Genomic DNA, 12,864 nt, shown 5'->3' on the forward strand with positions numbered 1-12,864 from the left:
CCCTTCTTGGTTCTTTCTAGGGTGGAGAAGGGGCTTGGGCACTGATCACATGTAGATATAGTTGGTCTCTAGGACATTTCCAGGTCCCTTCCCTCTGCCGCCTATGACTGATCTTTAAACCTTTTTATAATCTGACAGTCTGGTAGCTTGTTACACTGTTTGGTGCAACATGGGCTCTGTGCCTTCAGGCAGCCCATAAGAAAAGTAAATTTTTCAAGAGTCAACACAGGATATTAGACAGATAATGATGATGATGACATGGACAGAGCAGTGACTGGATACCTAGCAAAGGTGGCACCTGTCACCTATCTCCTTTCTCAGTCCTTCATTCATAAAGTGTTTTCCTTCTTATACTTCTCCCCTCCTGCATCGGAAGGGGAGCTATGCTCCTTAATTGGGAGCGAGCGGAAGAATATGCTCGGCTTTGTGATACTGTAGTGGGTTCTGTGATGGGACGTCACTGGTGTCGCACAGTGACATTACAGTAGATGTAATTGAGAGAACCATGCCTATTTGTTACATACCTTTCGTATTTAGATATTTCATTGTATGCTAAGTAGAAATGGTTTCGTTTATAATATTTTGCGTACACAATATGGGTAAAAATTAATAGTTTTTTATGCTAATGATGCTTCTAGTTATTGGGGTATTCATCTCAGAAAAACCTGTATTTTTTAAAGCCTTTTTATAGTTATGATTATGATTCATCAAGTGACCTTACATTTTTCATTTATAATGTTGCTTTTCGTATTGATTATTTATCAATGATTAATGTCCACTCGTGGAACCTCGCTAGAAACTCGGTGAGAGCATTTATAATAATGAGCAGGTTTTACAGGATATAGAAGAAATGAGACTAAACATGTCGAATTATTTTCTTGTTCTTTTATGACGAGGGAGAAGGCATTAGAAGGTTTAATTGTTCTTTTAAATTTATTTTTACACGTCAGTATAATACCATAGACGTATTTTTATGTAAATTAATCAAGGGGAAAAAAGTCCGCATTCGAGAGATCGCAAAAGTCAATTAATATAATAAGATGAACACAGTTTTCTCGTGATTCTCAGTTTGATGAGATTGTAGTGTCTCGGTTTCAACAACAGAAAATTATTACACACAACTGCAGTAAAATTTATAAAAGTTTATACATTTGGGAACACACGATAACAAAATTGTGTCATTTATTTGTGGTATCTGATGTCATTTTCCTCGCAGTATCTTCCATAGTATTCCCAGTTTTTAAGTTCTAGTTTTTAGTGGCGTTCATCCTGCCAGTTAAGAGGGCGTCGGGATTGCCTGCAGCAACCGTAATTCTCCGCAAGTCTTATCCAGGTGACGGGAGCCTCAGGCTTTGCTGTGGTGGCCATAGCTAAGGAAGAGGTTCAGTAACACCAAGGTCTATATATCTGGACCGTGAGTAACACTAACTACCATTCAGTCTAGCTTTGGTAACCAAATGCTCGCCATAAAGTCGCTCATTATTTAGAATTTGTGCAATATCGTTGTATTCTCTATTTGTGTCTGTTCTCGGGAAAGTCGTTCCGCCGAGACCTTTACAATGTTGGAACGTGATCATATGTTGTTGAGAAGGGATTTGCGTCCAACCCCTTACACGTTCGGAAGGGAGAGTGAATGTGGTGTTCCGTGAGTAATGTGAAATAGTTTTTCCGGGCTTTATGATGATAAAGAAATATACCATCGTGCATGGTTCTTATTTTTGTTCTTGGCTCTCGGGAAAAAAAGCTTTCGAAAGAAATTTTATGAATTTCATGTTTATTCTCATATATTCAATTATTCTGCTACAATTTGATTGAAAGTAACTTTGTCAGATCATCTTATTCTTCGGGCAAGATTTCTAGAAATTCTTCAATAATCATTGAGAACTGATAATTAACGTGACAGTCTCTATGATGTATTAGTTTTGTGTCGATATATTTATCTAAATATAATTGATATTTTTAGTCTAAATTTTTTTATGTAAATGTAAAAAAGAAAAAGATTTTTTTTTTGTGTATAGCCGTTATAATTTGAATGAGATCATCAGTGCAAACACACACACACACACACACACACACACACATATATATATATATATATATATATATATATATATATATATATATATATGCTAATCTGGAAAAGGAAAAGATAAATGATAGATGCAATGGAGACGTCTTATTGTACAGGGAGCAATGAACCATCCCTTTCTGGAGAACCTAGCGGAGAGAAACCTTTCTACTTCCGTTACGAGTGTATTGAGTCTCCAGTAAGGCTTCTACCGGAAACGTACAATTTCCGATTCTAGGGACAGCTCTGACAAATGATTGGGTTTGTCATGACCACATAGCACATGGCGTCCTTTATCATACTGAGCTTGAACTCTTTGTATTATTCGTGTGTGTGTGTGGGTCCCAATCTCCCAAGGAACCTCTCACAATCACCAGTTTAAAATGTGCGCTGTATTACCTTTGTTGGGCAGAGAGAAAAAAAAGACAAAATATCCGGAGATACGCTCTAGGACCCCAGCACATTTATGCTCTCAAGATAAAGTTGTATACACTGCGATTTAGGAAATTCAGTTTATATATATATATATATATATATATATATATATATATATATATATATATATATATATATATATATATATATATATCGTGTATGTGTACACATATAACACTATATAGCCTATACGCGAATAATACATATGAGTAAGCTCATAAATAGAAAATTATAGTATTTGTTACACAATGTTTTGTGATAATTAATTGATTGCTATATTAAATTGTTTACTCCGAACTTCAGGTATTATGCGATTCTATTAGTACGTTTATTCCTGCAATGGTAGAAAATGTAATTTCAATGATTGAGAAGATATTATTATTGCCATTATTATTATATGACTCTGAAAACCTGAAAGAACATGACAGAGGATGAACATTTTTATTTTATAGGTAGTAGGTTGACCAGGGCACCAGCCACCCGTTAAGATACTACCGCTGGAGTGTTATGAGGTCTTTTGACTGACTACATTTAACAGTACTACATTGGATCCTTCTCTCTGGTTACGGTTTATTTTCCCTTTGCTTACAAACACACACACACACACACACACACACACACACACACACCACATAGTCTGACCTATTCTTTACATATTCTCTTCTGTCCCCATACACCTGACAACACTGAGTTTACCAAACATTTTTTCTTCACCCAAGGGGTTAACTACTGCACTGTAATTGTTCAGTGGCCACTTTCCTCTTGGTAAGGGTAGAAGAGACTCTTTAGCTTTGATAAGCAACTCTTTTAGGAGAAGGACACCCCGAAATCAAACCATTGTTTTCTAGTCTTGGTTAGTGCCATAACCTCTGTACCATGGACTTCCACTTTCTTGGGTCAGAGTTCTCTTGCTTGAGGATACACTCTGGCATACTATTCTATCTTATTTCCCTTCCTCTTGTTTTTTAAAGATTTTATAGTTTATATAGGAGAGATTTATTGTAATATTGTTACTCTCCTTAAAATATTTTATTTTTCCTTGATTCCTTTCCTCACTGGGCTGTTTTCCCTGTTGGAGTCACTGGGCTTATAGCATCCTGCTTTTCCAACTAGGGTAGTATCTTAGGAAGTAATAATAATAATAGTAGTAATAAACCGCCACTTATGCCTGCATCTGTAAAGATTTTCGATTATTATTATTATTATTATTATTATTATTATTATTATTATTATTATTATTATTATAGCTGTTGTTGTTAACAGTTACTTTAAAATTGGTGTGCAATAAGGCATTTTGCCAAATATCACAAATTTTTCCGTAGTGAATAACAACACTGATATATATATATATATATATATATATATATATATATATATATATATATATATATATACATATATATAGTGTGTGTGTATTTATGTATATCAGAACGTTCTCTAGTGACTATGACTTGGTGTCGTCATTACTCTTATCGTTACTGTGTCGACTGCGGTTGATTATTGGTATTTTTTTTATTTGGGTTACTGATTACTATCAGCGTTGTTAATTATTATAATCATTTGATGATGATCATTATTATAGATTAGCTGATGTGCACCGAAATTTTGATTGGTTTACCTGTCTTATCCGGTATGCCTGAAAGATAAAGTAAAAATAAGAAAGTGGCCGTGTGACTCCGTTAGGCTTACCGTAGTGGATCGAATAAACGTCTCCCACGGCTTCTCTTAACGTTTAACCCTTTGAGCTGTATCCTGTTAATTGTGGTGGGGCTGACGCCAGTTCCAGGTACATTATGTCTCCACTAGTCGGTGGCAAGCCAACCTCAATAGATCCTGTAAAATATTAACCATTGACACAGATATTAAGGTTGACGCTCGGAGAACAACGTCGCTTGGCTCTAAGGAGGTAAGGCGTAAGACAACTCAGTGCATTCATTTTTATCAGTCATTTTCCTCCTCCGATCTCCAGTTATTTTCTCCCCCAACTTTTCTGCTCTTTGAGACGTTTAACAGACCACAAAATAATGAATAGTATAACGATAGAGGCTGGGGGAAAATAATGACGAATGTTGATAAACTAACTACCATAATGGGAAGGATTTCCAGATTGCCCTTCTGTTGAATTGGCTAATCAAAAGGATTTTTTTTATCGTGTAGTAGCCTATACATATGAATTTCATTAATGAAACGATAGATGACGATGATGTAGTAGTAGTAGTAGTAGTAGTAGTAGTAGTAGTAGTAGTAGTAGTAGTAGGTCAAATGATTTCCTTACCGTGCTTAAACGTGATTCTTTGAAATCTATAATTATTATCTATGAATCATTTACTTCAAAACCAAGCTTTAAATCTATACAATGGACAAAAAGAGATATATTTGATATGTTCCGTGCCATTTGTACACAGAAAATTTACAGACTAAGAAGCTGTGACATATGTAAATACTCTGGATATACGAGATATACTATATATATATATATATATATATATATATATATATATATATATGCGTGTGTGTGAGAGAGAGAGAGAGAGAGAGAGAGAGAGAGAGAGAGAGAGAGAGAGAGAGAGAGAGAGAGAGAGAGAGAGAGAGGTGGGTCTCTGGTTGAAATTTTCCCTTGCAATTAATACAAATAATTTTGAGTCTTCTCCGATACCTCACCACAAAATGAATTCAAAATACTAGATTCATCGTTTCCTGTGACCCAACCCAAGGTCTATGACCCTCACACATAGCCTACATCTCTGTATTAATTATTCACACACGTACCTTGTATGTTAGTAAGAACCAGATGCGAAGACGATGGACATAATGTCTTGGTAGAACATAACTTCAACGAACATAATGCCCAGATCCGTTTGTACACAAGACAAATATCAACGCCTGCAAAGAAATAAGACAAGACAAGTTAAACTGGTAGCTTACTTGTCACATGGTTGATTGCATATTTCTCATGCGCTAGACATGGAAATATAATAAAATGCGCTGAAATGGTAGTTGTCTCATAAATCTAACCTTGAATGGAGATATATTGTTATTAGTTTTAGGCTATTTTAAAACACCATTACTCCTTCCAAATCCGAAGTGTATTTAAATTTATTGGTATTTACGTATTCCATCAGCCCATTGCTTCGTTCGTTCGTTTCAAATTGCTCTGCCTTACGTCAGACACGGGCTCTTGCGTTGGCAGCCCGTAAAACCATTGCTAGTATGGAAATAACACAACAATAAGAGGCGACAAGAAACTAATTTATCATGGGTATACCTACGTTTAGTGGTGGGATTCAAATATTTTGTCATCCGTTTCTATACATATATATATATATATATATATATATATTTTATATATATATATATATATATATATATATATATATATATATATATATATTTATATATATATAAATGTGTGTGTGTGCGTGTGTGTCAAATTTGCATTATTTATGTCCACATGTTGATCCTAAATTCTTGCAAATACAATGATCAACCATAGCTATTTCCCAAATGAAATATGTAAAAAATGGTTAAAAATCATATTGTGATATCATCGCTTTGACTGGTCAGACAGTACTACATTGGATCCCTCTCTCTGGTTACGGTTCATTTTTCCTTTGCCTACACATACACCGAATACTCTGGCCTATTTTTTCCACATTCTCGTCTGTCCTCATACACCTGACAACACTGAGATTACCAAACAATTCTTTACCCAAGGGGTTACTGTACTGTAATTGTTCAGTGGCCACTTTCCTCTTGGTGAGGGTAGAAGAGACTCTTTAGCTGTGGCTAGCGGCTCTTCTAGGAGAGGGACACTCCAAAATCAAACCATTGTTCTCTAGTCTTGGGTAGTGCCATAGCCTCTGTACCATGGTCTTCCACTGTCTTGTGGTAGAGTTCTCTTGCTTGAGGGTATACTCGAGCACACTCTTCTATCTTATCTTTCTTGCTCTTGTTATTTTGAAGTTTTTATAGTTTATATATAATAGATTTATTTTAATATTGTTATTATTCTAAAACTCCTCTTGTATATTTTCTTATTTCCTTTCCTTACTGAGCTATTTTCTTTGTTGGAGCCCTCGGGCTTAAAGCATCCTGCTTTTCCAACTAGGGTTGTAGCTTAACAAGTAATAATAATAATAATAATAATAATTTGACGAGTTTCCCACTTCTCTAACTGAAGCAATAGAATTTGTGCTCGGTGAATGTCTAAGCGTACAGTATTTTGAAACGACTTTGCTAGGTACAAGGTCTATAGCATATGAATCTGTTGACCTTGGGTAAGTGTAATCAGAGGTAGGTGACGACGGAAACCCTGTTACAAAATCCGCGTGTAAATAATGCTATTGATGGTTGACTTAATGCTTTTACTAGAAGAATGATTATGAAGCGTGCCTCTTTAGAAAAGTTGGTTACAAAATTGATAAAAAGAACAAGCAAATACAGAAATTTCGTTATCTCGATTTCGTTATCTCGAAATCGGAATACAGAACGTAAAATATATTAGAATTAACCAGAGATTAAAGGACAACTGTAATCGCAATCAAGCGACAGTTCTTTACAGCAGTTGCTCATATGAGGTAAAGAAAATTTTGCTCGTCAATAAAGTTTTAATTAATCATGTTTTTTATAAATATATTTTGTGTTTATTACGCTTTTGTGCAAAGAACCTACTATTATGTACACCATGTAGTTTCTCATTCTGTTGATATTTTGTTCGTCGATGTTACATAAGGCAACATTATGCATGTCAGCATTTTGTCTGCACACCATACAGGAGCCGTCGTAAAAATATATTGCAATTTTATTGATAGTGAATGGCCAAGCTACAGCTCCAAATGGAAAAGCAGGATACTACAAAGCTATTGTATATTAACCATGAAAAGAAACGGATGTCGATCTGTTCAACAGAAAAGCATTTGCAACAAATCTGAAATTCCACCGATTCAATTGCCAGATTAGGAAAACAATTATACAGTTTGGTCACAATTGGAATAAAACATCTACTGTAGAATACTGTGAAGTATTGAGCCTTATGATGGAGAAGGCAAGACTGTTTGCATTAACTGCATAACTAGTATTACATAGAGGATGGGAATATTTCAATGCAAAGGATGGCCAGAATTATGGTGATATAAAAGATTTGAAGAGGCGACCACAGTTAATTTAGAGGACTTCATATGAATCAAAGAAATGGAACCTCGCCCAAAATAAAGCGTTTAGTCTTAGAGTCATTGTCTGTTCATCGTACATGAGAATATCAATACAATTGATGTAGAAATGTTGTAATATCTCCCATTCATTTGATTGAAAATCAAGTGTGCTGTTGCTTAGTACAATGTCATCGTATACTTTTAGATCATGTCTTGAAACTCTAGTCGAGCTCAAGTGATTGTTATGAATATCCTTTTTGCTTAACACGGTGGATATTCTTATCTTACAGACAAACTCATTGGTAGTTAAATTTCAAGTGGAAATGTAGATGGGAAAGCTTGTTCTTGGCCGTTTCGGCTAGTTTGTCGGCTAATTTTTCATCACAATCCTAACATAAATCGAGTATACTACTTAATAAAATACCTTATCATGGTAGTGCTTCTGTCACTTATCTCCTCCTTGGTCTCTTGAGAGAGAGAGAGAGAGAGAGAGAGAGAGAGAGAGAGAGAGAGAGAGAGAGAGATGGGCATCTGTTTACGTCTGTTTTGTACAGATTTATAATAGTATATCTTCAAAGCAGAAGCCTTTTTACAATAATAAAAAAGATATTTTGACTAATTACTGTTTTCCAAAGAGTGGAACACAATTTGCAAAGTACCTTTCAGAAATAGTTGATAGAATATTAATGTGTCAATGAAGACTGATGTCATTGAAAGACATGATAATGATATCTGAATATCTGATGGACTTTTGATATTTGATAAGATTCTGAATGTCATAACTGATTATTTTATGTAGGGGATTCCTTTTCATAAAAAGATATGTCATGACATTAATTCTTTGTGGAAGTAACTGAGAGACTGACTGATTAGGACCGCTGCAGGTGGCCTCTTTCTTATAATGAGATCACGTGAGTTAATGATTAGTCACTTGTTGGAGAGATTATGAAAAACAGGTAAATAGGCTGAGTTTGTAATGTAAAATAGATTTTTTTTTCTAAATACCGTATTTATTTCATTTCGCTAATTGATATAAATGTCACTGCAATAAATTACATTTCGTTTTACGAGTGACATTATTTCGAGCTCATTCATAATTATTTTGCTTTTGTCAAGACCATCATAAACAAAAAATACGTTTTTTGGGGAAGGTTTTTCCTACAGGCAAAGGGGATTGAAAGTTGATGAACACGTAAACCATTTTAAAACAAATATTTTCTAATTTTATAATTTTCTTCTCATCTTCGAGGTCAAAACTGTTGGGTGGTCAGGTTCTTTTGTAATTCCCCAAAATCTGAGTTGGATTTTTGTTTGTGAATCTTTAACTTTTGATTGAAATAGCCTCATATTGCAGTTTCCTGATCAACGTTGATGGCCATGAGTGAATGGCTTAACTAGCTGTCGGGATTGAATTAAACGGAATCACGCATAGATCATTTTCATCTGTTCCTTCAGATATTTGCCCTGTAGAAAATGAAGAGATATAGAAAATTGTAAATTCGTTGTTTTAGAAAAGTATCAATCTCATGTTCATCGATATTCAAGCAGGATAACCAGATTGACTAATAAATAAGTTTTTGGAAAAAAAACTTAGGAATGTACACAAGAGCTAAAAGATGTGAAATGTAATGTTCTCATCTCAATTTCCTTAATGTGACCTTCAGAACTGGGATATTCCTTAAGCGGTTTTAATCTCCTTACTTAAAATACAGCCATAATTTCGTTTTATTCAAGGTGAAGATAATAGTGTAGTAGATTTCAGTGATAAAAATTTGATTTTATTTCATTGTTATCAAGAATTTGTTACACAATACAGGAAGATTTTAATATCTGTCAGGTTCCGTCATACCTTATTGAAGCAGCGAGCAATTTCGATTTTTTTTTTTTTTTCAGTATCATTACTTTTTTCATCAGATTATCACAAAACGTTATTTTTGTTTTTTCTGTTTGGTGTTGTGGTCGTCCAATATTCAGAGGCTAGGGTGTATAATTTATATACAACGTTGAAAATTATTTACAAATACTATTACAACATGTAAAAGTAAGTTACTACACATAGATTTCTAAATACGATAATTTTAATTTGATATGTTGACAAGAAAATATGTTCTACTTTTCTAAATTATATAAATCCCTATCTTCCCACACTCACACACACCTGTATATATATATATATATATATATATATATATATATATATATATATATATATATATATATATATATATATACTGTACCGTATAATTATATTGGGGTGTATAATTTAGAAAAGTGGAATACCTTTTCTTGTTAACATATAACAACAGAATATGTCCCTCCAGTGTTTCTCGAATAATTGGACCCTTTCTTTAACATCATGTTTCTTTTTTTACCCCTTTTCACAATAGATTGAATATCGAATTTCAGTCGGGTGTAAATCGGGGCAGTTGGAAATCTGTGTATCAAAGCACAAGATAAGATAGAATCTAATAGAGGCTTTAATGTTTATCCTGTGTAATCGGTGTAGGCATACAGCATGTTTTTGAGGTTCCAAAGTGTTAACATAAAGCGATCAATAAACCAGATCCTATTTTACTCGCATTTTGATTGCGATTCCTGGAACTTCCCTCGGAATGAAGACTTCGATCCTTCCTTCTTTTTGGGCCACACCCTTGACAGACATTTCCACATTTTCTTTTCTGAAAATAAGACGGTTCATAACGAAGAGAAAATTTGGACACTGAAGCTAAGGAAAGATAAATTAAATGATTCTTCAGGAAAAGATGTTTCGTAAACAAAATTGCTCAATTGACTTTTATGGTGTAAATAATTTGTATATAAAGTTAGCCTCGTTATGTATATTCTTTTTTTTCAGTGCTATGATATTTTTTTTTAAATGCCTTAGAGCTTATCTATTGTAACTATTCTTAAGAACTTATTAATGCATACACGTTTAAGATATTTCAGTATTTCATCATGGAATTCATTTCTAGAACTAAATGGAATATCAATTAAAATGTTTAAATATTGTAAAACCAATAATTGTTAGGTTTTGTTTTTTATGTTACTTGCAGTAAAAAAGTGGAAGGTATTCGCAGATTTATTTATTTATTTTTATTTTATTTTATTTTATTTTTTTGCAGGATAGTTAGTATTACACTATGGTTGTAATCGCCTAAGGTGTCTATTATTATTATTATTAATATTATTATTATTATTATTATTATTATTATTAGCTAAGCTACAACCCTAGTTAGAAAAGCAGGATGCTATAAGCCCAAAGGATCTAACAGGGAAAAATAGTCCAGTGAAGAAAGGAAATAAGGAAATAAATAATCTGCAAGAGAAGTAATGAATAAATAAAAGAAAATGTATTAAGGACAGTAACAACATTAAGATTGATCTTTCATATACAACGTATAAAAAAAGACAAGAGGAAGAGAAATAAAATAGAATGGTGTACCCGGGTGTACCCTCAAGCAAGAGAACTATACCCAAAGACAGTGGAAGACCATAGTACAGAGTTTATGGCACTACCCAAGACTAAAGAACATCGGGATGATTTTGGAGTGTCCTTCTCCTAGAAGAGTTGCTTACCATAGCTAAAGATCGTAATCTGTTTTTTCAGGTGTATGAGGGCAGAGGAGAATGTAGAAAAAACATGCCAGACTATTCAGTGTATTTGTAGGTAAAGGAAATATTAGCTGTAACCAGAGTGAGGGATCCTATGTAGTACTGGGTGGGTGGTGCACTGGCCAACCTACCACCCATCACAAAATTGAAGTGACGAAATATTGATGTAAAAATTATATCATCCAAATTGTTGATCGTGTAGGACACCCTTGAGATAGTAAAGATTGCATAAGGAACACTGATATTGGCGGTATTCCTTGTCGGTAACCGACTAAAGCATAATCGGGTCTTTATCGTGTCCGAGCGGCCATCTTAGATAAAAAAAATGGATAATCTCCTTAATGGTTTTGTTATGAAGATTAATTTAAAGCGTAGTCCTGCAATTGATTTCAGTTTGAAGGGGTTTGAGGCTCTCCAAGGTCCAATAATATGTTACATTGTCTTACTTATTGTTGGATGTTTATGTTCAAATTTCCGCATGAGTTTTACTCATGAATTTTGCTTTGTGCAGCATCGTCAAATAGGGTTGTATTCAATGTGCAATAGAAAATAAGACCCTACTGCGAAAAAGGACAGAGAAAAAATGTGTGTAGGCAAGTATATAATGTAATAAGATACTCAACGAAATTTGATTTCCCAAAGCAGAAGTATGCTGCTAAACTAATTCTTTATTTTTAACCCGAACACCGTTTAACAATTAATTATATATCGCTTTTCTGACACCCTGGCTGTTTGGTGTTTGTGACCTTTGGTACCATGACGCAATGTAGATAGAACAACCAACCAATCGATCGTTCATTACAGTCGCCAATTCTGTTCTCTTACAGTTTCCCACAACACATTTCGATTGTTTAGCTCTTCAAAAATTTTAACTTTCACCGTGTACTGAACTTTTATGCTTTTCTAATTTCTCTTCGTTTTAAAAATGTTCGATTATTAGTTGGTATATATTTACAGTTTTCAAGAAACGCTGTTTGAGGAATGTAAATTTTGTAACATATCATATTTGTTAATTAAGGTGCAATGACTGTCTGCATTAAATCTTATTTTTTTTTTCATATATGTTATACAATGTGTTACGTATTTCGCGGAACCTTCCCCTTATAGACTTCCCTTTCTTTTTTCTTATTTCTTTTTTTCTTATTTCTTTTTTTTTCTTATTTCTTTTTTTTATTTTGTAATAGGATGTCTCTCACTCGAGACCCATCCAATGCAAGCTTGTACTACAAATGAGGAAGTTTCAGGTTCTGTTGACAGATGGTGAGGGAAGGGTATGCTGGTAGGGACCACAGCTGGATACCATTTGACTGCAGTTGTCATTATTATTACCTCGGTCGCTTACACCAAACTGTTACTACGTGTGTATCTTTAGGTTGCTTAGTCAAAGACCACATGTATCAAGTTGGGCTTAAAGGATAATCAGCACAAAAAGAAAAAATGGTCTCATAACGTAAATGCAATTTTTATTATAGATGCAGTTGTATTTATAAAATAAATACAATTTAATTTTTTACTGAATATTTGGCTCGTATCAGAATAAGTGAACATTAGTTTTGTGACACCAGTTATTCTTAATGACTGATAAATGATTGGCGTTTA

The 12,864-nt window shown here is 34.0% G+C and overlaps 1 protein-coding gene across 9 annotated transcripts in view; it reads left to right on the forward strand.

Annotated features, from left to right (window-relative positions):
* LOC137627039 (sodium-independent sulfate anion transporter-like) overlaps positions 1-12,864 on the forward strand; it is a 477,203-nt gene that overhangs the window by 333,279 nt on the left and 131,060 nt on the right. Inside the window, exon 1 of one of the 9 annotated variants that reach the window (XM_068358096.1) lies at positions 4,208-4,409. The exons of 7 other annotated variants lie outside the window; for them this stretch is intronic. Coding sequence is in view for 1 of the 2 variants with exons in the window: in XM_068358047.1 (XP_068214148.1) it covers positions 8,555-8,564 (10 nt within the window). In the remaining variant the exon portion in view is untranslated. Of the gene's footprint in view, positions 1-4,207; positions 4,410-8,539; positions 8,565-12,864 lie in introns of those variants that run through there. One more of the 9 variants, XM_068358047.1, reaches the window with a different exon arrangement.

Source organism: Palaemon carinicauda, chromosome 2 (assembly GCF_036898095.1).
Source record: "Palaemon carinicauda isolate YSFRI2023 chromosome 2, ASM3689809v2, whole genome shotgun sequence".
In the NCBI taxonomy this organism is placed as follows: Eukaryota; Metazoa; Arthropoda; class Malacostraca; order Decapoda; family Palaemonidae; genus Palaemon; species Palaemon carinicauda.